This window comes from Scardinius erythrophthalmus (genome assembly GCF_964197995.2).
Source record: "Scardinius erythrophthalmus genome assembly, chromosome: 18".
Taxonomy (NCBI): Eukaryota; Metazoa; Chordata; class Actinopteri; order Cypriniformes; family Leuciscidae; genus Scardinius; species Scardinius erythrophthalmus.
In genome coordinates, this window is record NC_138238.1 from 34,477,151 (window position 1) to 34,503,744 (window position 26,594).

General features: G+C 36.8%; 2 protein-coding genes across 3 annotated transcripts; one reads left to right on the plus strand and one right to left on the minus strand.

Annotated features, from left to right (window-relative positions):
- Positions 1 to 482: 482 nt before the first annotated feature.
- On the minus strand, positions 483 to 1,793 carry drd6b (dopamine receptor D6b; the record flags this gene model as incomplete). The annotated part of the gene is made up of 1 exon (XM_081391963.1): positions 483 to 1,793. The coding sequence occupies one exon, from the start codon at positions 1,791 to 1,793 to the stop codon at positions 483 to 485; it is 1,311 nt and encodes a 436-aa protein (XP_081248089.1).
- A 2,401-nt stretch (positions 1,794 to 4,194) lies between these two features.
- tbc1d12b (TBC1 domain family, member 12b) lies at positions 4,195 to 26,581 on the plus strand. 2 transcript variants are annotated; one of them, XM_081392671.1, is made up of 15 exons: positions 4,213 to 4,603; positions 5,600 to 6,485; positions 9,089 to 9,200; positions 11,355 to 11,411; positions 13,655 to 13,776; positions 15,306 to 15,388; positions 17,238 to 17,355; positions 17,548 to 17,654; positions 18,061 to 18,141; positions 20,023 to 20,108; positions 20,226 to 20,297; positions 21,134 to 21,262; positions 22,382 to 22,491; positions 24,864 to 25,122; positions 25,407 to 26,581. In XM_081392671.1, the coding sequence occupies exons 1-15, from the start codon at positions 4,600 to 4,602 to the stop codon at positions 25,473 to 25,475; spliced, it is 2,295 nt and encodes a 764-aa protein (XP_081248797.1). In that variant the 5' UTR covers positions 4,213 to 4,599; the 3' UTR covers positions 25,476 to 26,581. The 2 variants fall into 2 exon arrangements, with proteins under 2 accessions (XP_081248798.1, XP_081248797.1); XM_081392672.1 differs by lacking the exon at positions 11,355 to 11,411 and having other exon boundaries at positions 4,195 to 4,603.
- Positions 26,582 to 26,594: the final 13 nt, after the last annotated feature.

A 26,594-nucleotide genomic window follows, 5' to 3' on the forward strand; every position in this document is an offset into this window, starting at 1 on the left:
CATAAACTAATAAACTTAATGTGATGCATATTTGTCAGTCATACATAAACGGGTAATATTTCGGCAATATTGTGCTAATAAACTGAATGTTTAATATCCAGGTTTATATATTTATCATCAATAAATGCAACTGCTTGTTCCACAGCTATAGCAATATTTTAACCATGTTAAAAAAATGGTTCTTCTGTTAGAATAGGTGCATTTTGAAAATACGATTATTTAAATAAAATCAATTAGATGCAAATAATTAATAATGCATGATTTTTTTTAGTGCATCTTATCCGTTTGATTGACAAAATGCATTAAGTTATTGTCTTGTTTGTGTTTAAAAACTCAGAAAGGATGGGAATTTTATATAATTCAAATGCATAAATCTTAAATTTAGGCTTAAGTACTTTTTGAGTGCATGTAAAAAATAAAATGAGGTAATGTGCATATTAATTCTGATGCTATAAATAGGTTATTGTGAAATAAGTCCAGACTCAACGCTCCTCGATCTGACCCGGAATCCCCCCACAGCAGTCGCTCAGTGCAGTGGAGGTGAAGGGCATCATGTCCAGGGAAATCTCCATCTCTCCCTCCTGTTGCTCGAGCGCAGGCAGCAACACGTTCCTTTGGGTACGAGACAAATCAGACGCGACCGAGAGCTTGTCGAAAGGTAAGTCCATGCGCTCCCCATGACCGGGGACCAGACCCGGGGCTGAGGGAACATCCTGCGCGTCCTTGTGGAGCAGAGTGGTGTCGTGATGGTAGGACACCAGCTCGTTGGTGAAGTTCACCGTCTCCACCGCAGAGGACGCGCAGAGTCGGTTGCAACCCAGAATAGTGGTAAAGGCTTTGCGGAAATCCGCGTTGAACGCGTAGATGACCGGGTTGAGCGATGAGTTGGCCCATCCGAACCACACGAAGATGTTGAAAGTGGCGCTGCTCACGCACAGGGAGTCTCCAAGAGGGTCCAGGTCACAGAAGGGCACGATGCAGTTGAGGACGAAAAAGGGAAGCCAGCAGAACACAAACACCCCCATGATGATGGAAAGTGTTTTTAACACCTTAGTTTCTTTCTTGAAAGTGCTTTTCAGCGACTGTTCGCTCGCGCAGTCGTGGTTGTTCTGCGTGTGTCCGGCTGCCCTCTCCAAAGTGGAGATCCTTCTGATCTGCGTTTGTGCGATCCGATAGATCCGGGTGTATGTTCCTATCATGATTATAACGGGGATGTAGAAGCTTATAAGTGAAGATGCAATTGCGTAAGTCCTGTTTAGAGTCGCAGTGCAGTCCTCCGAGTGTATGGTGAGATTTAAAGCCGCGTTATGATCCACAGCCCTGTGCCAGTTCAGTCTGACAGGGATGAAAGAGATCAGGACGGAAAGTGTCCACGCCATCCCAATCATTACAAACGCCACCCTTTGGGTCATTTTACGCTCGTAACGGAAGGGGCTCGAGATCGCCCAGTATCTGTCCAAACTGATGATGCACAGGTTGAGGATAGACGCCGTTGAGCACATGATATCAAAAGCTATCCAAGTGTCGCAGAAGCTCCCGAAGAGCCAGAAGCCGGCCACCTCAGAGACAGCCTTCCACGGCATGACCAGGACAGCAACGAAGAGATCCGAAACTGCCAGGGATATGACGAAAAAATGAGTGACTTTGGATCTGAGATGCCTGAATTTGATGACGGCGGCGCACACGAGCGTGTTCCCCAGCAGTGTGGAGAGGATGAGCGCGCAGAGAGCGCAGCCCGTGAGCGCGCGGACTCCCACACCGGAGCTGTCCCTTTCAGAACCATCGCTCTCCATGGGGATTTCTCTGGACACAGATCAAATGGGTCATCTTCAAGTGGCTCCTCACGTCACCAGTTTCTCTGTTTCCTACTGAAGCTCTTTTCCAAAATCTCTCGATGTCTTCGTCCTGCAAATTGGCATCGCGCGAATTCCTTCTGATTAGTGCGTAAGAGGGAACAATGCACTCTCCCTGCTGAAAAAAAATATTGAGTTTGATGCTGTGGCACACAGAGAGAGAGAGAGAGAGAGAGAGAGAGAGAGAGAGAGAGAGAGAGGTTTGATCTGAGTGCGCTCACTGATGTGGACATTAATAAGATAGAATCATATCTCACACACTCACACATTCATACCTCAATGTACATATAGGAAAAAAATAGCCTAGATAACCTAGATCTGTAAATGAATCTTAAATTTAGTTTTTGGAAGTAACAAAATAACAAATCATAGAATTTTCAGTGAAAAGCCATAAACTGACATTCCCAGAATTTAGAATCTATCTATCTATGCATTTCTCAACCTCCACATCATCTATTCACTTGTGCACATCATAAAATCAATATCTCATTCTTTTGAACAAATTGCAAATGGTTTAATATATTCATACAATTGATATGTACAATTCTCTGCTGTTTCCTACATTATTAATTGCTTATGTCATCTTTATCAAAATGTACATGGTTCTCTGTTGAATAGTCTTACCCCGCAAAACATCTGTTGGCATTGCATAAGTCATTAAATGTAAAATTTGTTGTCTTAATGCGTCAAGTATATATTTTCTATACATTTCTATGACTTTTTTGTAAATGTTTCCTAAAATGATACATTTTTAATTTCACTAATGAAGGGAAATGTAAAGGGCGAGATCAACCAATGATCAAGCAGTTTTCCTAAAGAGCTCAGAGGTCATCTCATGTAGCTTCATTTGGTAAGCTTATAGACAGAGCACAACACAGTTACTAATTCTGACAATGGAGGAACAACTAGGAAACAAACAGGGTCAACGACTGGGAAGAAAAAGAGGAGTAAGAATGTGTGGTGCATGGTACGGAGGAATAACAGTAGAAGAGGTAGAAGAGGCCAAGATTGTAGACATGCTTCTGATGAAATAAGGCCACTATTGTGGACCATGTTACAATGGTTGAGGCAGGTCGAAAGGTGCAGCTGAATGTTGGGAGAACACAGCAGGGTTCTGCACATTTTACAGTGGCCTTTTATTGTGGCCAGCCTAAGGCACACCTGTGCAATAATCATGCTGTCTAATCAGCATCTTGATATGCCACACCTGTGAGGTGGATGGATTATATTATAATTTTGCATTTATAATTTTGTATTTACAGTATGTGTGTGTGTATATGTATATTTATAAGTGTGTGTGTATATATATATATACTGTGTATATATATATATATATATATATATATACTGTGTATATATATATATATATATATATATAATCTTGTCTTTTTCTTTTTTAACATTGTTCTGTAATTTGTAATTTACAGTAAAAGTTTAACTGTGAATCCTGTCCTGTCTTTTTTAATCAGAATTCCACATGTGTAAATTTCTACTGTTTAAATTTATATATGCCATACCAGAAGCAACATAGTGTAGGCCCAGATCAGTGCCACATCTGGTACATGTGGATTCAACGCGTACCAGATGTGGGCCGGATCTGGGCCGAAACTATGCTGCTGTAGGTTGTCATCAAAATAGTTTATATCTAAAAAATATTAACAGAGTGCACTGTTTTACTGACAACAAGACTAAGCATTTTGACTATCTTGTTTGTGAACAATGACACAAGGATGTGTCATTCTGATGGCACTGAAATGTTCATTGACATACTGTTTTGAGAGATGAACTAAGGATTTTGAAGTGACAATACTGGTAATCCATTGTGTGGTGCTGTTTGTACGAATTTTTTTGAAGAAATGCACTTAATGGTTTTCAAATCTTAAGAAAGATTCAAGAAATGTGCCAAAGAAAGTGAGAAAAACTGTAAATGTTTTAAAATTGGACTTGCATAATAATAATAATAATAAAACAATACAATATTTGTTAGCCAAAACAATTGTTTGATATTTATGTATTTTAGCTTTTACAGTTGTGCAGCTTCATGATTTATTTTGTGTTTCACATTGGCTTTTGCGTGCAAGATAAGAGAAATATGAGAGAAATATGTATATTCCAGTCTACCCTAAATATTTTTTGGCGAATGAAAATTGACTGCGGACTGTTGTGTGCAATCTAAAGTTGTGAGGCACAATTTAACGTGGGATCAACAAATAAATATGTAGTTGTGCAACCATTATTTATCTGTGTGTGTGTGTATTATTGTGTCTGACTGTGTAGCCTGCGTCATCTAAATGTGTGTTATTGAATGTCCAGCAGGGGGCGCGTGGAGTCTCCTGTTAGTACATCATCAAATGACGTCATTGGAATTTCAAGATGGCTTCGGATCAGGATACGAACATCTACCGGTCTGAGTCAGGAAAGCTTTAATGTTTTAACGGGCATGTCTATTAACTCACGCTATTTGCATCCTGTTAATACTTACCCTGTTAATATGTTGGAGGACCGTCTGAAAAGGTGTCATGGGGGAAAAAGTGCGGAGTCCAACACTGAACTACTGCGCTTTGGCTGTCAATCCACAAGAGGATTTTGAATGAGATGGGATTGGAAAGACTGAGGATGGACATGTACAGATATATTTCCTTTATATGAGAGCAAACTGAGATAAAAATATTCCTCATTGGGTGGTTTAAAAAGGGGTCTACAGTAGAGGTCATTCGTTCTGCCATCAGGAATTGGGCTGCGGTCGATGGGTATGTATGTACAGTCGCTTCTTTATTGTGCGTTTTGACAGTAAAGCAGTATTGGCTGTGTCTTAAAACATTACCGAGCTGTCTACCTAGACAGCATTTATAGGCTTCGGACTGTTCGAAAATTTTTTTATCCAGACACGCCTGTCATGCCACAAAATATTGAACCACAACTTGATTCTGATGCTCAGCTAGGCTGCTGAATCGAACGCTCGAATCATAAGTAAGCTGAATCGAATGCACGGATGGAATGTTCTATCATGTCCCAAAATACTATCGAGAATTCTAAACGTGATTATGATGTTCAGACAAAGCTGAATTCATACATTCCAAACTGTTATGATGTAAAAAAAAAAAAAATAAATAAAATAATAATAATTCTGAATCTGATGTAACCAATACAATGTTCCAAATGGAATCATGACGCAACAAAACACTGCATCGAACATTCCAAACTTGATTCTAATGCTCCGCTAGGCTGCTGGATCGAACCAAACGTTACCAACGCAATATTTCCAACATTTTGAGCATTCAAGTTCAACAGTGCCCAAAAATACTGAAACGCATGCTTGATTTGAAGGTTTTGTCATGCCCCAAAATACTGAATCATACTTTCTAAACGTCATAATGTTGTTAAACAAACTGAATCAAATGTTCAAATCAAACATTTTAAAATGTTATGTTGTTAAATAAAATATGATGTTATGTTGTCCGAAATACTGAATATTCCAGAGATTATGAAATTTGATTACACAGTATGAGCCCCGAAATCGTGAATCAAAAGTTCCAATAGATCCAACAGGTTATCAGATGTTCCAAACACACCTCGATCAGATGTTCCAAATACATCTTTAGTGTCTAAAATACTGAATCAAACTATCTATGATGCCCAAAAACACTGAATGAAACGTTCCAAACATGCCCATCACATCCTAAAATGCTGTCTGCTAGGTAGAGCGCTTGAACTAGTGTTTTACTGTATATTTTGTTTTATTTTAGGTTATCCACCCAGTGGGGTCCAGAAGTGCAGTGTCATCTCCGAGCATAGTGGGCATTCTGTAGATTCACCCGTGAAGCTGATGGTTGAGGCGTCTTCCTCTGGAGGGGCGGGTGCTGATGAAGGCAGACCACCTCCCCGCATCTCAGATGTTACAGACAGGCAGGAGAACATAATGCAAGGCATGTTCTCTCATACTGGTACATCACAGAGAGAGAAAGGCCAACCGCAGAGAAGCCAGGACCATGAGGTGCCAGAGTCATGTGATAAAGTACTGCAACAGACCAGTAACCAGCCATGTGGCACCAAGCTCCCAAATGGACATGCGAACCACAAGGAACATGAAGTGACTGAACGCGACTTTCCAAATTCATCTCATCCTGCAAGAAGCTGCTTGAATTCTAAAGATGACCATATGATGGCAAACGGGGAACTGTCGGCAGACTCCAGTGCCGTGTCTTCTACGTCTCTGATAAACCAGTCACTCTCTGAAGTAACTCTACCACCTCAAGATGGAGTTGGGGATGGAAAGACTGACTGCTGTTCAAATACCCAGGATTCAGTGTTCAAGTCAACGCGTGGTGATGAAGGAGAGCTGTGCTCGTCAGCCGGTCCGTCAACTCCAAAACACTCTCTCAGGACGTTTTCTTCTAGCTGTGTCTTCAACGCTGACTCTGCTCCTCTCAGTCCGGATGATGACGAGACCTTTTCCACATCAGATAGACCTGAGGATTTAAGGTTCACGGACGTGAGTCTGAATTCCAGGAACACTTATGAGATCAGCCGACGTCAGAGCGCCCCAGACAACATCCCTGGTGTGTTGAGTGTTGCTGCCGCAGACCTGACTCTGAGCCAGAGGAAACACGGCATCCCAGAGGTCTTTAGCAGGTATTGCTCCTCAATTTTGCTTTAGCTAAGATACCGTTTAGAAAATGGCTAAATATGAGAACCAAAAATCAGAGGTGCATATTATTTTGAGCTTATCAGAAAGATAATTAGATGATAAAAGACTGTAATAAAATATGTTTATATTCATGTCGTTTTTATATAATTTTGACCTTTTATATTATTATATTTTATATAAAGTTGACATTCAATACATGTAATCAAGTATAAAATAACATTTTCCTTACACCTTCAATATATGTGTTTAAGCTTATTATATATATATTTTAATATATAATTTTATATTATATATTTTAATTATATAATTTTTTCAAGGTAAAAAGCATTTTCTATTTTCTACACATATCATTAATTATTGTTTCTAAATGTCACATTGACATTTTACAACCTGAACTAATCTTTTCATAAAAAGGTCAAATTATCTGACATTTTAAGAGACTTATTGACATTTTTACAGTCATGAGGATCTACAGGGGTCCTCTCTGTGATTTAATTTCCTGTTTTTATTCTGCATGTTGATTGCGTTATTAAAGGTCCCATTGCATGGATTATTTTAGTACTTTAGAATGTTTCCTGGGGTGCCCTTATAATGTTAGTATGTTTTTTAAATGTTAGTTTCAAAAGTTGTTTTAATTTAGAAATAAAAGGCATATTTCCTAGCCTGATTTTAGCCTCTGATTTGAACGCTCTGTTTGAAGGGGCGTGTCTGCTGTGAGACTTCAGTGTAAACGCCCACTGCTGTGATTGGCTGACATGCTTGCATATGAAATATCTAGCATTACATGTGGAACTCTCTCGAAAACTTTTACTATTACAGCTATTATACGTTTTTACTATTACAGCTATCGGGATTAACGAATCGTGAGAAGTTTAAGTATTTAGATCTATTCCCATCACATAAAAGGTTGCAGTGATGAGCAGATGACAGTCTGTTGATCGCGTGAATGAAGATCTTATCATTGCAACGCAGTTTCTGCACTCTCATTAATGATTTCACCAATGCAAACATGAGGTAAGTACAGTAAGAGCTTCGTTGTGCAGCGTAACAGCGTCACTGATTTCATAACGAGTTTTGGCAAGTGTCCAGATAAACTCACGCTGTGTGATTGACAGCTTGGGCGATTGGAAAGGGATTGTTCTTTGATAATTTTCTGTATGTATATTAATCACAGTTTAAGGAAGATTATTTTCATCCTACTAAGAGAAACGACGTGAAAGTTGATTGTTTAGTCACTGGCTTGATTGATTTACTGATGCATAAACAGTATTGAATGACTTTGAGAGAAAGATCTGTCTGAACTTGAACAATTACACATCAGAAATTCACATAACCCACTGGTTCTTCAGAGGCTCGGATGAAGGAACTAAAAAAATACTTTTGTGTTCATTTGTACTTCCAAACACTGAGCAACTGCCATGCTTTGCTCGTTTGCAAGCCATGATGTCTCTCGAGGAAAAACCAATATCAGCTCATTTTCTCATGGGCGGGCCAAATTCTTTTTGCGGGCAAAGAAGAGAAAGGGGAGGTAACCTTTCCCCTTATGATGACATAAGGGGAAGATTTCTAGATTCGCCCGTCTGAGCTTTCATTTTCTCAAAAATACCCAGGGCTTGGTTTACACCCATCAAAACGTCTAGCCACTGGGGAACCATAGGCAGGCTAGGGGAACTCATATTAAGGTTAAAAAACCTCGTAAAGTGAAATTTTCATGCAATGGGACCTTTAATAATAATTGCAAATACTAATAATTTAGCAGTGATCTATTTTTATTTAGCAGAATGAGTTTGTAAAACTGGATTGTACATTTAAAGGTATATTTTACCCAAAAATGAAAATCATGTCACTCCAATTCTGTATTATTGTCTTGATTCCATGAAATACAAAGTTTATAAGCTGTTCTGTTTCCACACAACAAAAATGGATGGTGTGATGGTATATTCCCAAGCTCCAAAATGACAAAGAAGTACTAGTCTTTTTCATCCACTTTCACTGCATGGAAAAGTGCAGCTAGGACATTCTGCTAAACATTTTCTTTTGTGTTTCATGGAACAAACTAAATAATATGACATGGGGTAAGTAATGGATGATGGTTTATTTTTAGCTGGACTGTCCCTTTAAAGTTTAAACTGTCCCTTCTCTTCAAGATATGAATGCCTTTGTTCAACACATAACAGGTTTGGACAAGGATTCTATCTTATTCCTTTCACTGAGTTGACTGGAAGCTTAAACTGTGAATTTCCTCATATCTTACGATGCTTGTACGGCTGTCTTAGATCTGATCTCTGTCTTAAGAGCTTTGCTTCTGGCAACGCCTGTAAAAAATGAGGAACGTTTTTTTTTTAAATATCATGTTTCTTGTTTGCATAATTCTTTATGAATAAGCTTGAGCTTTATCTCAGTTCACAGGCTGTAGTGGCATTCCTCTCAAGTCACGTGCCACACAGTCAGTGACTGTACTATCAGGGTTATCTTCATGCTGTGTGAAGCCAAAAAGCACATCCGCAACTGGCTTGGGCACCTGCACTTGTTTTCAGTGTATTGTCTTCAGTTTTTGACAGATGCTCTGTGATGATATCTTTGGCAGAAATCTGTTCTCCAGAAAGCAGAGGGAGGCTCAGAGTGCACCAGGATGGAAACTCTTTGGAAAGGTCCCGCTGAGAGAAAGTCCCCCCAAAGCCTCCAAAACCATACAGCAGGTCTGTTTACACCTCTTTCATATTGAGAGTAGACGTAAATTTGGATCGAGCAACATGGGACAGAATGTAATAAAACATTTTATAGATCTTTTAAAAAGCTGTATATTGTTAGTGTACATGAAATCAAAATGTAGCCACTTGATAAATTTCCCTTGTCTTAATGTGCACAATTTTTTTATCAGTGCATATTATTCTAAAGAAAAGAATTACAATATTTCATTAAAATTTAATAGCTTTTACCTCCAATTATTTCTGATGATCGAACCAAATCACTTAAGTAGGATAAGTAATTTTGAGTAATTAAGTAATTTTGAAATTATGTATATATTATATATAGTGTGTTATCTTATATTACATTTAAAGTTTATATATTTTAAATGAGCATTACATCATTTTATATATATATATAAAACACTACAGTTAAAATTATAATCTAGTATATTACTAGTGCCTTAGTATGTTAGTCAACACTTAAAAATAAGTGTCAAGCTCAACAAAAGATTATTAAAATGTATTTAAAGTAAAACTTTTAATTTGACAAATGCACTTTTTTAAAAGTGTACTTATGTGTTCAGAAACATAGTAAAGAAAGTAGGACACTTAAGTGGTCTTTATTTCATCAATATTATATTATTTGCAAGTACAGTTTTTAAAATATACTTTTAAGATTTGAAGTGCACATTCAATGCAGTTAAGCACACTTCTTTTTCACAAGGGATGCCATACATTGTTTCCTTTAAAATATTTTTCACATTAATATGTAATGGAAGACTTTTATGAGAAGAGCATGATCCAAAAACATGATCCAAAAATTTGTTTGTGAGGAAGTGAAACATTACATCGGTTTGAGTCACAGTGTACAAATATTAGTCTGATCCTTGCTATATCACTGAAACCCTAAGAGACATCCATGAATCAAATCAAACTCCATACTGAGCAAAACATCTGTTGCAACTTTCACATCTTCTGAATAAACTTGACCTTAGTGGAAAGAAGTCTATCAGAAGTGAATCTTTTGAACCAACGTGACTTTTTACTGCGCCGAGTCGAAGTGCTCCCGAGTCCCAAGTGCTATTCCGCCATACATTATAGTTATCCTTTTTACCCGCTTAGAAAAGCCCAACGTTTTATTTTGTGTCACCATACTTGGTCTTGTAACTACTCGTGTAACTGTATTTAAATAGGGAAAACATGGAGGTGTTTGGTCACTTCTAGCTTCATCTCTGTTTGGCTCCTAATGAATGAACTGGGCTAAGCTAAGTGCTATCAAAGTGTCGCCGCGCGCCAGAGCGATTGAGACGAGAGAGGTATGTATCAACTCGTCTTAGTTAAGGGAATAACATAGTTTAATATGAAAAAACGGTGGAGTGTTCCTTTAAACAAGAGCTTAAGTTTATTTCACATGAAGCCTTTGCTAAATGAGAGTTCTGCTTTTAGTGCTGTTCTCCAAGAAGGCAGAAGAAACTCTGCCAGCCATGCATGTCTTACCAGAAACAATTCCGTTCTTCTCATCAGACCTCTTTGTACAGGTTTCACTTCTGCTGTTTAGGCAAACAGTAAGCTATGCTACCTCTAAGTTCTCTAAAAGTCTCTGGTCATGTGATTGGGTGGAAGGGAGAGTAGGAACCGTAGAAGCCTTTCTGCAGCTGTGAGTCCGGCTGGCTTGGAGCTCAAACCTTTCAGGATATTAGTGTCTGTGTTTTTAGGAGAGGCTCTGTGAAGGTCATGAAGAGGTCAGCTCATGTTTTTAGGGAGTACGACGCACATCCAATATGTGCATGTTGTGTTTTTATTTAATGCACTGCCTCGCACTATCTCTGCCCTGCTTATCTTCAGTCACGCACACGTGGTTCTCCACACGTTCTGTTAGATTACTAACAGCCAAACTCCTTCTGTTTATTGAGTTAAACTTCACACAAACAAAAAGGAAAACTGGATCCAGTCAGAATAAAGCCTATCCGGGAAACAGCATATCTTGCTGTCACGACTTATTGTGCTCTGCCAAATCCTGTCAGCATAAACTCCAAACGCACTTTTACCTCTTTAAACTGAACCCAGTCCAGTCAGCACAGTTTTGAAGCATGGGCCATTATTTCTCAACTCTCAGGATCTGGTTTATTTTACTGTATTTCTGTCATTTTGCTCTCTCTTCAGGAAGGTAACCCAGGGAATCTCACATCTGTATCTACACCCAATCTCTTAAGTTCAGGGGTATGATGTTTGGTTTCTAAATGAGCTCTCCTTTATTCTCACTGTCTCTTCTGTGCACTGAGCCGTACACCTTCACTTCCCATTGGCCATTTCAACCACTCTCACGTCACGTGACACGCCTGCTTGACTTGTACTAATTTACTGACATTTACTGACCCTCATGTCATTCCAAACCTGTATGATTTTTCTTCTTTTTTCGTACACAAAAGAAGATATTAGGAAGAACGTTCACGCTGCTCTTTTTGCACACAGTGAAATCATACAGTAACCAGAGACCATCAACCTCCTGTCAAGGACAAGAAAAGATAGAGTAGTCCATAAGACTTCTGTGCTCTATTATTTGACTTGTGAAGTTGTAAATTAGCTTTGTGTAATGTACAGACCTTGCTTCTGTACTTCATGTAGCTCTCAAATTTCATTTGCATATTAAAAGTTGGTGCGTTTTGATTTGTCTCAAGATGTTTAATCTGGCATGCCACATCTCAACACAACACAATGTCCTTTCTTTGTGAAATGTGACAACAATTGAGGATTTTTATTATTTGAGAATATCAAAACAGTATCATGTGGAAAAATATTTGATACTTTTAAATACAGATTATTGTATGGAAAAGAGCAGTGTGAAAACTTAAAGGTGATCAAATGATGACAATATAAGTTGGGTGAATTATTGTTACAGCTAACATGAACTAACTAAGAACAATACTTTTACAGCACCAATTCTACTACTTTTAACATTTTAAATTATATTAAATGATGTATTATGAACAAATGTGTTAACAATGAACAATATTTATAATGTAAATATAAGGTTACAGTATTAAATTAATATATTATTTTTCAATTAACATAAATTAATAAATGCTATAAAAATGTGTTTATTGTTAGTTCATGATACCTAACTCACTAACGCATTTTTTTTTAACCATCAGTTTGAATGTTAGAAGAATACCAAAATAAATACATTTTGTAATGTTTCCTTTTTTTTAAAGTAAAAACAAAGAACAAAAAATTTTTAAGATTTTTTACATTTGATGAAAATATTTTTTCTGGGAGACAAAATCTTTTTGAATATACATTTTTGTAAATTTTATTTTCCTGATTCAAATCTTTACTATTAAAATCTTTACTGTTGATCTCTGAGTCTGAATATTAGGGATGCATGATATATCAGCCACCATATCGGTATCGGACGATATTTGTCCATTTTTAAATGTTTTTGTTATCAGCCCGATAAAAAAATTTGGCCGATATATTAAAGCCGATAAATAATGGATTATTTCCTTCAGCTGAGACCTTTCAGTTTCAATATGATGGTTTTTAATTACTGGAAATATGATTGGAATCACTTCAAAAAAATGACAGTACTGTGCAGTGTGCAATGTGCAGCACAAGTCTGTCATATACGCTACATAAAACTATAATGAGAAGAGAACATTATAATTGTGTGCTTGGGACATGGATTTTAATGGTGAGAGTTTTGTTTTTGTAATCAGACTCTCATAAATTATATATATGTATTTGAATTTAAATGTATCGGCCAATATATTGGTTATCGACTTTTAAATATAAAGAATTATCGTTATCGGCCTAAATATTCATATCGGTGGATCCCTACTGAATATGTAATTATGCATCTCTTATTATGAAGCCTAAATGTTCTTCTTCTGATATCAAGCAGTTGAACATTGCATGATAAACACCAGTTGATCGTCTATTCTCTCCTCTCTGACTAGTTTCTTTCATCACCCATATTTCTTAGAAAAAGAGCCCCATTCCCAATATGCCCATTGACATCTGTAGAAGTTTCTCAGACAGACGAGAAAGAGTCTCTGTGCTGCTGTTCAGTCAGTAATGATGATGAATGGGGTTGAGCTTGTGCTGTAGATGGTACAGGAAGAGAAACCAGCCAAACTGACTATTCTCAGGAAAGCGGTGGCTTTTACACAGTTTTTAATAACATGAGACTTTGAAACATTCTGGTGTCTTCACGCTTCCTCAAATGAACAAACACCCAACTTTCAAATGCCCGACCTTTCTCTCCATGGCCATAAGCATCACACGCAATGCTTCACACCATGCCGGCCCCAGCCTCAGCATTGCCTTGATCTTCACACGCCTGCCATCTGCCTCCACATTCTCATGTTTAACTCTCACAAGCACATTCACATCATATAACACTCCTTCCATTCAGCTCACAGTGGGCGCACACATTTGAACTTGACCTGTTGGTTTTCTCACAGGAGTACGAAGCCAAGGTGTCTAAATCCAGCCAGAGTCCCTCCCTGCCCTCCCAGGGCCGACGGAAGAACCTGGAATTCGAACCATTGTCCACCACGGCGCTCATATTAGAGGACCGCCCTGCGTGAGTATCACGCACAAGACAAAAGCTATTTCTTCCATGTTAAGATATGTTTTTGTCCTAACCACCTGTAGTTTGTAATTAAAAAAATGAAAAATCTTTTTAGCCATACCTATGTTCCCAATATAGCACCTTATTGCGTACTTGCTGTATATTGCAATTTTTTTAAATGGTTTAAAATATATAATTTTTTATAATGCAATAGTGTACATTTTGCGACATATAAACAATCACGCCGTTGAGATTTGATGTATAGTGTAAATCGGTTAACGTGAGTTGTACAGTATGTATGCAGAGTTGCATGCACTATATATCCAGCTTTAAATATCTTTTATATATCTGGGTGTTAATATAGTTTACATTTTGCTATGATATGAACAATCAATGAGCGAGTATCATCATAAAGCTGTTAACTAACCAGGTACAGCACTTATACTTACTTGCGTACTTACTCAAAAGATAAAAGCAATTTCTTCCACGATAAGATGAATTTTTGTCCTAATCAGCTGTTGGCAATAAAAGATGAAAAGTGCTATACCTGTGTTCACAATACTGCATAATAATAGTGCAAATGTAAGTTTTATATATATATATATATATATATATATATATAATAATTATTATATATAATAATTTTTTCCATTCATTCATCAACTGAAAACAGGATAGACTAATCAATTTAACAATCAAAATCGGTACGTAAAGATGAGAATCGATTAAAATCAAGAAATCTATATTTTTTTGTGATCACGTGTGTCACTGCCATGGGTAAATGATGCATACTGTAAAATGACAGGTTTGAGATTTCAATCATATCGCCCAACCCTAAGCAGTTTAATTGAGAAGTTAAATAAAGATAGTCATGGCATAATACTTACAACACATTTTACACAGTGCATAATATCTTTAGTCCCCTAGTGTGCAAGCCAGAGGAAACTGCAATGTGAACAAACTCCATTTGATGTTGGATGATGGAGAAAAAAAAGGCTTGGGAGAAACCAAGCAACAACAGTTCTCCTCTGGCAATACACTCGAAATGTACTGTCAATAATTAAGTAGATATGTTACAACATTGATTCAACGGTAATATTAAGTTGTGGGAGTCTTTGAGGACCATCCAGGTTTGAACGGTAAAGGTAGATGCTTTGTCACCTGCCCAACTTGTGGTGTTCTTTCGTTAGGCGCTCAGGATACATTGACCTGCGTTACATATATCCTAGCAAACCTTGAGAGGCTCATCTTTCCCAAACAATGGGCTATAAATAAGTCTTAGCAACAGAGACTGGGTTGTATTTCACCACGCAAGTCTCTTCAGTCCCCAAGTCCTTATTAAGAATAAATGACCAGCGAAATGTGAGCGCGTCAGCCAAACTATGAGATAAACCAGCGATGAGGCATTTTCCAGAAACTTCTAAGTGATTTTTTTCTTCTGAAACATGTCAATGGTGACAACAGGTTGCTAGACTGTGTATTTGAGACATTTAATTGTCCGTTTTGTTGTGACAACTGAAATCATTGGCTTCCTTCCTCAGGAACCTCCCTGCTAAGTCGGAAGAGGAAGCCCAGCGCCACCGTCAGGAGTATGATGAAATGGTGGCGGAGGCGAGGAAGAGAGGTACTTTTGCACATTGTAACAAAAAAAAAAAAAAAGATTACTGGAGTATGTTTGACATAGAAAATTACAATTTTAGTCATTCTACTTCAAATGTTCAAATTTAATTCTCTTTCTATGTAATTATTTGTGAAATTTACTAGCAATTTCTGAGTGAAAATAGTTTCAAAGTAAATTTTGCTTCCATTTTTTTTTTTCAGTAATCATGTTAAGTTTAATCAATGTATCTGTTTATAACTGAATCTCATGAAACATGTCAAGAGCATCCCTGCATCATATTTCATCCCAAAACCGGATGCTTTTATCCAAATGGGAAGTATTCTCATTGCAATACCGCAGTGCCAAATTTTAGGTGTAAGTTTGAGAAGTTTCTCATTACTGTAATGAAAAAATACATTTAAATTAGGGCTGTCAAAAGATTAATCGCGATTAATCGCATCCAAAATAAAAGGTTGTGTTTACATAATATATGTTCGTGTACTCTGTATAATTATTTTGTATATATAAATACACACACATGCATGTATATATTTAAGAAATATTTGCATACATGTACTGTATATATTTATATATAATTTATATTATATATAAATATAATTTTTTTAATATATAAAATACACTTTTTTCTTAAATATATACAAGCATGTGTGTGTATTTATATATACAAATTTAATTATACCCAGTACACACACATATATTATTTAAACACAAACTTTTATTTTCGATGTGATTAATCGCGATTAATCTTTTGACAGCCCTAATTTAAATTTGAATTATTGAACTTTTTTATACATTTTGTCTGTGATTATGGGATTTGAATAATAAATACCTTTACCTAAATACAGTAAAAAGTTTAAATTTACAGAAATTGGAGTTTGACAATAATTGAAATTACAAAAAAAAAAATCTAAAATTTAAATAATAAAACGTCTGTATGGATTACGGTAATGACTGTGTCGGGGAAATGTGCTTAATTACTATAAAATAATGTTGAAATAATGAAAAAGTTGGCTTTATTTTTATACGAGTACATTTTCTTGTAATTTGGGGTGAAACATGACCTAAATGTGTTTTCTAGAGATTCACCCATAAAAACAGTGTCACACTAGCGTATCTTTCCCTAAATGCTCCCAAAAATTAAATGTAGAAATGTGTGATTTCACTTAGTCCGGGAATGCTTTTAGTGCTCTCTGCATTACATTTACAAGGGTCCTACGCAGTTTGGAAAAGTACAGAATTTGATTTGAGTAGTTTCCAGGTCTGGATAAGTATGGATAGAAGAAAACAGTATATGGAAAAGAAATTGTGTTTCCAGACTATTGCCCCTATTCACTTTTCTAAAATGTAAAATTAAGAATTTCTAAAGTTTAGAGATCATATAGTGATTGTCGAAATTAATGAATTCAAGGCGCACATTTTATTTAGCAAAACTGTTTGTCTTATAGCGATAAGCAAGTCTCTGTTGAACTTCACTAATAGAATGTTTACTCCATTTCCATTCAAACCATTAACAGATAAAGGAGCAAACAATCATTTAATTCACTGTACTTTGTTGTTTGGTGATCGTGCAACATCACAGTATCAAACCAATGTGTCAGAGGTGAATATATGCAGGTTATAATAACGCTTTTTAGGTTTATTCTGATGCTACCGCAGATTATCAGTTTGTGAAAACAAATAAAAAATATATATTTACAGATGATTTTACTATATACCAAATATAATGCTGTATGAACCATTTATGTTAAATATGATTTTGAAAGGTTTGGAAAATTTGATTCTGGAATTTTGAAATGGAAACTTTGTAGGAACCCTGTATTGAATATGATACTAATGTAACCGTTGTTCACAGAACTGAAGGAGGCTCAGAAGAAGAAAAAGCAGATGAAGGAAAGATTTAAACAGGAGGAAAGCATCGCTAACGCAATGGTGGTTTGGAACAACGAAATCCTTCCCAACTGGGAGAGCATGTGAGACTATCACCACCTGCAATTACAACTATGATAAACACGTTCGCTCGGTTGCTAGAACTAGAGCTGCAGCATTTTTGAAGGCATTATATTATATTTATTAAGAAATATTAATACCTAAACATATGAATAAAATCTAAAATTTAAAATGCACTGTTTTATTATGCTGTATTCACGGCTCTCTTTCTTCAGGCGTGGCCTGCGGCGTGTGAAGGATCTGTGGTGGCAAGGTCTTCCTCCCAATGTGAGGGGTAAAGTCTGGAGTCTGGCCATTGGGAATGAGCTGAACATAACCTCAGGTTTTATTTTATTTTGACTTTGTCTTTTCATGTTTCATTGAAGAGTCACCTTTGAAGATGCGGATAAGCCCAGGATTAACTAGACCTTTTGGGCAAACAGTCTGAAGTCTGAAGAATGTCATCATGCAGTATTCACATGAATGAATGTAAAACTGCACAGTGCAGGTTCGCCTGAGGCGATTTTTAACCTTCTTTATGACAAAGAAATTTCTAAAGAAATTTGGCTGAGTTTCTTTCTGACACTCCCTAAAGAGAACGATTTCTGCACTTTGGACTTTAATCTTGTTCTAGTTAGACTTTTAAAGTTTTAGTTAAAGCTAGCATATAGACCAGACATTTCTTCTGCTTTTTTAAAGGTTTTCTGATTAAAACTGAACTGCTCTATGTTCCTTTCTGTTCCTCTCAGATTTGTACGAGATCTTTCTCTCACGGGCCAAAGAGCGCTGGAAGAGCTTCAGAGAGACAGGCAGTGAGATGGAGTCAGATGGTACGTCTTTTCTCCCTCAGGCAGCTCACTGGAGCATTTTAGACACACCAAACTCTAGTTCAATAGCGGACGGGACTAGTCGGACGGGTCTAGTTTAACATGGAGAGGTGGGGTAAAGTAATAATTACCAGAGCTTCTCACAAGAACAGAGATAATGAGACTGTGTGGTTGAAAAGACTGTTCTGAAGCTGTTTCATACAGTACATGATAACTGCTCTCTCTGGGTCAGCGGCAATGCCAACACAGATTTGAATGTTCTGGAGTGATTTTGTCAAAGATTTAATAGACACAGGCGAATTATTGTCACTTAGGAATGAGATCGAATGGGTGTTTGAATCTAGATCATTGTCTTTTAACGATTAATCGTGCAGCTCTAGTTTTAACAATCCACTTTTCTATATCCAGTACTTGCATACTGCCGAAAATTTGAACTAAATCAGTGAATCAATTGAACTAATTTGCAATATGGTCTGCATGATTCATTAGTGAATCAATCAGAATTTGAATGTTTTCTTAGCAGTTTACTCAGTGAATCAGTTGAACCAATTCAAAATTCGGTCTGAATAATTCATAATTGAAAGTCGGAGTTTTAAAGGTTTTTAGCAATTCAGTTCAGTGAATCAACTCTGTCTGAATGATTCATAAGCGAATCAATCTGAATTTGAGGCCACTATGCCTATTCAGTAATCGTAAACTGGAAAGTTCTTGGAAAAGTCATGGAAATTCATTGGTCAGGAAGTGCAACAGTGGTATGTGTCTCTATGCTAGTGTCTGACTTCCAGTTCTCCCCGGTCGCCTTTCTCCTCATTTTATTGAAGCGGCGGTTATTTCCTTCCTGTGCTGCAAGCACAGACTCGCTAATAACGGGTAATTCATGTTTTTTTGTTTTCCACTTTGCCTTCCAGCTTGTGAACTCTATAAAATGATGTTTTATTAGCCTGAGCGCTTCCTTATTTGATGTTCCATAATAAATCTTTTAATAAAGCTGGTTCTTCATACAGTTTGAACACAAACACATCCTCCCGTTCACATGTGACGCTCATCACAACAGCCAGGCTGTTAGCCTCCAGCGGTACACTTGAGCAGATCCTCTGAGACTAACAAACACCAGATGAGGCTGTTTATCCACGGCCAGGAATAACTGTAGGAGATCACAGGCTGATAGCGATGTACTGTAGATATACACTACCAGTCAAACGTTTGAAATCATTCAAAATACGCTGATTTGCTGCTCAATTATCAACAATGTTTCTTATTTTTATCAATGTTAAAAGCAGTTTTTTTGTGGAAACTTTTTTAGGATTCTTTGATGAATAGACACTTCAGGATTTATTTGAAACCGAAATCTTCTGTATCATTACAAATGTCTTTAGTCTCACTTTTGACCAATTCAATGGAACATTGCTGAATAATAGTATTAATATATTTTTTATTAAAAAAAATATCAACATTGATAATAATAAGAAATGTCAGCATATTAGAATGATTTCTGAAGGATCATGTGACACTGAAGACTGGGGTAATGATGCTGAAAATCCAGCTTTGATCACAGGAATAAATTACATTTTAAAACATATTCAAATAGAAATCAGTTGCTTTAAATTGTAGAATATTTCACAATATTACCGTTTTTACTGTATTTTCGATCAAACAAATGCAGTCTTGGTGAGCAGAAAAAAATCTTAATTGTTCCAAACTTTTAACCGGTAGTCTAAGTTTAATAATATTGGCACAAAATCTCTCACCGTATTGAAATTCTTGAGATATAACATGATATTTTCACATAATATTAAAATAAAATATATTTTGAAAAATGTAAAATGACAGTATATTAGACGTGTATTGGAGTCGGCCTTCATTATGTGGTTGTGTTTGTTACAGTGGACAGTGCCGACCGTGAGTCCAGTCTGGATCTGATCAAACTGGACATATCGCGCACATTTCCATCGCTCTTCATCTTCCAGAAGGTACTGTTCGCACTCTTCCTGTCACTGTTGTTATGGTATATCAGTTGAACTGTAACTCTACAGTCAGCACTACAGTCAGGAATGAATGTGACTCACGTTGGAGCTGTCTTCTGCTAGGGTGGGCCGTACCATGATCTCCTGCACAGCGTGTTGGGCGCTTACACCTGCTACAGACCTGACGTGGGATATGTGAGTGATCATCTGCACAATAATTTCAAAGATCTTTTGTGTTCCTTCTCGTCTGCATATTAAAAACACCAGCTCTGTTTAAACACATCCTTCAAAAGTTTGGGGTTGGTTTTTAAGTCTCTTCTGCTCACCATGGCTGCATTTATTTGATTGAAAATGCAGTAAAAACAGTAATATTGAGAAATATTATTACAATTTCAAAATAACTGTTTTCTATTTGAGTATATTTTAAAATGTAATTTATTCCTGTGATGCAAAGCTGAATTTTCAGCATCATTACTCCAGTCTTCAGTGTCACATGATCCTTCAGAAATCATTCTAATATGATGATTTGATGCTCAAGAAACATTTCTTATTATAAATAGTGGTTGACCAAGAACGATTTGTGTGTGTGTGTGTGTGTGTGTGTGTGTGTATATATATATGTTTTTTTTTAATATATAAAAAATACATCACAGTTCTCCATAAAAGTATAAAAAAATATATATTTATAATATATATATTTATATTTTTATGGAGAACTGTGATGTATTTTTTCAGGATTCTTTGTTGAATGGAACAGGATTGATGAAATAAAAATCTTTCAAATCATAAGAAATCTAGCATTTTTTTCTTACTGTCCCCAAACGTTTGATCGGTAGTGTAGATGGGCAAAACTATGACTGCAAGTGAGCTGTTGTTGTTGTTGTTGTTGAGTCGTTTCTAAATATGTGATGTAATAAAATAGTTGTATATTGAATTCTGAGTTGCTAGAGTTCAATCCAGCGCTTCATTCAAAGAGCCCGTCCTCATGAGAGCCATCAGACGGCTGTGAAATGACTTTATTTTGTCTGCAGGTTCAGGGCATGTCCTTCATAGCCGCTGTGCTGATTCTCAACCTGGAGGAGGCCGACGCTTTCATCGCCTTCGCCAATCTCCTCAACAAACCCTGTCAGATGGCCTTCTTCAGAGTGGACCACGAGCTGGTACTGCAACGTTTAATATTGATTATTTACATTGTGTTGTGAAGGAATGTTCTTGGTTCAAAACAAGCCAAGTCGACAGCATCTTTTTAGCTGAGTTTTTGCTTTAAAGTGCCTCTATTATGCTATTTTAAAGTTTCCTAATGTTTCCTAAGGTCAAAAAGCTGTTTCATTTTCTCATAAAATACATTTGCACATCACCACATTTTCAATGATTCTCAAACGACTCGTAAGATGAATAAATCTCTCTAAATCCCGCCTCTCCACGAGCTACTCTGCTCTGATTGGCCAGACAACTCAGTCTGTGGTGATTGGTTTACCGCGTACAGCGCGCGTCGAAAACCAAAACGTCCATTGCCATAACAACGTCAGCTGTCCTGTGAGGCTTCCTACACCATAAAATAAAGACAGTAACAAACAACTTCGACTCGACCATCTGAACACCATCTTTCAAGAGCAAGCGGTTTGCGAATCCTGCATTGAAGTCCGAGATTTGAGAAGCAGTCGTCAGTGAAATAAAGGGAACACAGCAAAAGTTTAGGATTATACTGTAGTGATATCATGGTAAAGATGACCTGTAACCACTGATTCTGAACATGCTCGTCCTTGAGCAGCGAAAAAAAAACAAAAAACTGGCTTTACCTTCACATTATAGAGCACAGCGCCGTCTTCTCGACATGATGCTATCCAGCATCCACAGGAATCAGCTGCCACTGAGGTTGAGGTTCAAGTTTCCCTGGTGTCTGCGTGCGCAATATGCTAATGTTTCGTATTGACGTCACAACGAAACGACTTACGACTTTTAAAAAAGTATTCATTTTTTTGACTCAGAGTCGACTCTTACTTTTGAAAGACAATAACTTTATATAAGGTGCACTTTCAGATTTAAAACTTTGCAGGATGTTTTCATTCACTTATAGCTGTGTTACACACTATGAAAGGTCATTTTCAAAAATCCATAATAGGGGCCCATTAAAGACTTTAAACTGAGGGACAAGACATCATTATTTTGTAACACAAACATCAGCTTGTTCATGTCCGTAGAGTTTAGTTTTGGGTGGATTGGTCAAGGGGGTTTTCACACATACATAAATTAGAATTTTGTGTCTCTTTTTTGATTAGATGCTGAAGTACTTTGCAGCGTTTGAGGTGTTCTTTGAAGAAAACCTCCCCAGGCTTTTCAATCACTTCAACAGTTACAACCTCACACCTGACCTGTATCTGATAGACTGGTGAGTCCTTGAAGAATCTTCTGATGTAGGAAATCAATTCTTGGATATATGAAATAAGTCTAAAAACTAAGCTTGATGTGTAAATGTGTATGTTTGAGTATGCGATAGGGTGTGTGATATTGACAAATTTATTCAATTGATGTCCTGAGGCATTTTTGCCATTTTATAAGGGCAATTTTTTCTAACCTTATTAAAAGTAAGAATTTGACTTAAGATATGATGCATGCTTTTAATTATTACATTCAATTAGAATAATAAATTTAGCCTTTTACCAATTAAATTAAATCAGTATCAACAAAATGCATGTTTGCACTGCAGAAGTGGTACAGAAGCAGCATTTAATGGCCTACAACCGTTTAAAAAAGTATGTTCTAGATCAGTGGTTCTCAACCTCTCCTGCAGGGACCCCCTGACAGGCCATGTTTCTGTTTTAACCCTGAAATGGCATACCTGATTCAATTAATGAGTAGTTATTAGAGTAGGAAGAGTAGGAATTAGTCAATTAATCAATTAGTCAACTACTCATTAAGCCTTTAATTATTTGAATCAGGTGCTGAGTATCCACCGCTGTGTTACTCAGAGACGCACAACGGGTCGCTGTGTCTTTATTTGGAACTATTTTTGTGTCTAAAATGTAACTCACAATATTAACTTATTGTTTATTTAAAGGCACACTCTGTAAGATCTTTGAATTAAAATATCCAAAAACCACTAGAACAATGTTATATATTTTGTTGATTTGTGTACTTTATCCCAAATGTTTCTAAGAATGTTTAAATCCAGAGACATAAGCAGTTTTAACCAGGACACGGGCCGTGTCCGTGCGTCGCCTATCAATGACATCATACCCGCGTAACTCTCGAAACTAGAAACCATGGAAACACCAAAGACACTTTAATATATTATGTGTTTTATTGGACAGGTGAGCAACTGTTTGGATACATTTATAGACAGAAAACTAATCATTCTTATATAGCTCAACACAATCTATTTGTTTAAATCTCGTTTTCTTGATTTACCGTGAGTACCATGTTTAACCATACCTAATATCGATCTAGTTTACTGCAGTGTGTAACAAGTGCCTCATAGTAGCGAACGCATTATAACATAACTTTCAACACACTCAAAATTATCTAAACTGTTACCCCACATATATGACTGGAAGAAGCGGAAGAGGTCGTCTATGGCGTAATAAAAGCCGAAATCACGGCGTCATCAAGCTACGCCTTGGTTTTAAATAAGCGACCTCTAGTGGCGAAAAATTACATAGTGTGCCTTTAACTGTTTGTTTAAGGCGAGACACGGCAGGCAAAAACATAGTTTTTTTTTTTACTGGTCAATTTTGAGATTTTTGGATATCTGTCTTCAATAACATGTCTTCTTTCAGACTTGTGGTGAAAAAAAGTCCGAAATACACATTTAGGTCTTTATTTTACTACACTTTGTCTGTTTGCGTCTGTAGATTTCTCATAAATTCAACAAAAGTTGGCGTTAAATCATCCCGCTGCTCCGCGATCGCTGTCTGCACAGTCATCACATACACCGTTAGAAAGCTCTCTCTCTCCTGTATAATGCTGTCGGATTTAAATATGGTCATTTCCTTTTTATGAGCAACCAATCGTGAAAGTAAAAGGGCTGAATGCGCAATCTCATTGGCTGATGATAAATCTTTAAAGCCCGTTTTCTCAAAATGACTTTTCTCTCATACTCCAAGTCCGAAATCTCCACTTCAGTAGCACCGATATACACCAAACTTTCCAGTCTTGTACCCAGTTATATTATAAAGACATTTACCGAGGGATTTGTAAATATATTATTCCTAGCCTGATTTATATAACATTTTATTCCAAAAAAACATGGCAAAAATCCTTTTTTTTTAAGGCTATTGACTGTATATTCTGATTTACAGGATAACAAAAGTAGATATCCATAAATCCCTCTGTAATTGTTTTCCCATCTAATATGTGAACACAATGAAAAAATAATTTTTAACCTGGCTTTATCCAATACTCAGATTTCGTTTTTTTTTTAATATATGCAAATTAGTGCATATTTAATTAGATATAGCCTAATTTGCATATTTAAACATTAAATTACAGAAAACTTGTAATACATTTTTTTCTAATCTTAATGTAGGTAATCAACTGGGAAAGTTTATCTGCTAGTTACAAATTGTACCCTATTCACCTGTAGTGTCTCGCCTTAAAATCAATATCACGTTTGCTAAGTTTGCTTTAAAACAACGATCTAGACGAGACATATCTCTGTAAGTGTGTGTTGTTTAGGACTAGAGTCTGATGCTGCCTTCCATCCAGAGTCATATTTCTGATCATGAACGCTAAACAAAGCTCCCGAATGCGTTGTGTTTCCAGGATCTTCACCCTCTACACTAAGTCCCTGCCGTTAGATGTGGCGTGTCGGGTGTGGGACGTGTTCTGCAGAGACGGGGAGGAGTTCCTGTTCCGCACGGGACTCGGGATCCTGCGGCTCTATGAGGAAGTGCTCCTGCAGATGGAGTTCATTCACATCGCCCAGTTCCTGACCAGACTCCCGGAGGACACGCCACCCGAACGCCTCTTCAGCTGCATCGCCAACACTCAGATGATCAGCTGCAACAGGAAGTGGACTCAGGTCAGTAATAATGTGGTCAACCACTGGAATTTCTTTGTGAGCGAAATGAAATGCAAATATGCTCCCGGCTACATGTTGCTCGTTTTGCATAATCTCTAATAATAGATATCTAGTAAAATGAATCTGTGTGAAGTTGTTTTGAGGAAATGACAGGATTTTCATGTTTTCGGTAAACTCAGCCTTCGTGATGACGAGTATAGCTCCACCTGCTGGGAGTTTTAGTTGTCTGCTTGTGATTTGTGTGGCGTTCCTTATAACATGCGTTGTCTTTTTCTCTTCATCAGGTGTTTAATGCCCTCATAAAGGATAAAGAAATGGAAAAAAGCAGCAGTCCTTCAGTGAGAAATTCCTGAACTCTTTCCAATTTTATATTTCTGTTATGTTACTCAAATGAATGGATTGGCAGAGAGGATTGTATAAAACTGGGGTTCAAAGAAGTCAATGCAATGTGAAGAAAAAGCTCAACTTGATTCCTTCGTGACCATGCCAGTATTACTGAAGCAAAACTTTGTGTGAATTCAAGATATAAGCCTTTAACGAGAAAATATTCCACCAGCTTAGTCATGTACTGTACCAGATACCAGCATCAGGCTTTTTTTTAAATATTCCTCCTTATTGAGAGGAATCATGTGGTGCATTTGAACAACTGTGCCGACACACACACACACACACACACACCATTCACTCTTTTTGTATGCTGAAGTTTGTTTTGAAGGAGATGCATTTGGAGCCTGTTCAATGCACTTGAGATTTCTACAATAGAATGGAAAATAGGTTCTGAGATTTTAAAAAATGTGATGTTTTTTTAAATGGTTTTGTTTTGTAGAACAAGATAATAATAATAATGAAGTGCAATAGAAATTCTAAAAATAAGTCAGATGCAGTTAATAATGCAGAAACACTGCATCTAGTGTGTAACGTGTAAGCTATTCAGAAGCATTTTGCTGAAGAATTATTGCATTTTGGAAGTCGACATCCCATTGTTCTTCTTTTAAAACACTAATATGTAGCCTAATCTTAAAACTAAATCTTATTGTTGTCAGTGTGACAGTAGAGCCCACAAGCTCGATGTGAATAATGCATTCAGACATTTATGTGCTTAATGTACATTTTCTAAAATGAACTGACATTTGCCAGTTGAGGAACAAGAACGTGTGGTATAATAATCAAATTTGAGTCATTTTTGTGCTTTATTTCGGTTTAATAACTTGACGAAAATGCATTGTTTATTGTGGATTTTGCCCCTAAAATCTGTAAATATCGGGTCTCTAAACAGTTTTCGATTTGGTGATGTATCTTGATGAAAAATGTAAATTGTATCATTAATTCTTGGTTTGTTTTCTACACACTCCTTGTTTTACTGTACAGTTTTCATACTCCAGTGAAGATTATTGTAAATAGGTGAGATATTTGACACCACAAAATTCAAATGTGTAAATAAATCTAAAACTACAATTATAGTTGTTGTGTTT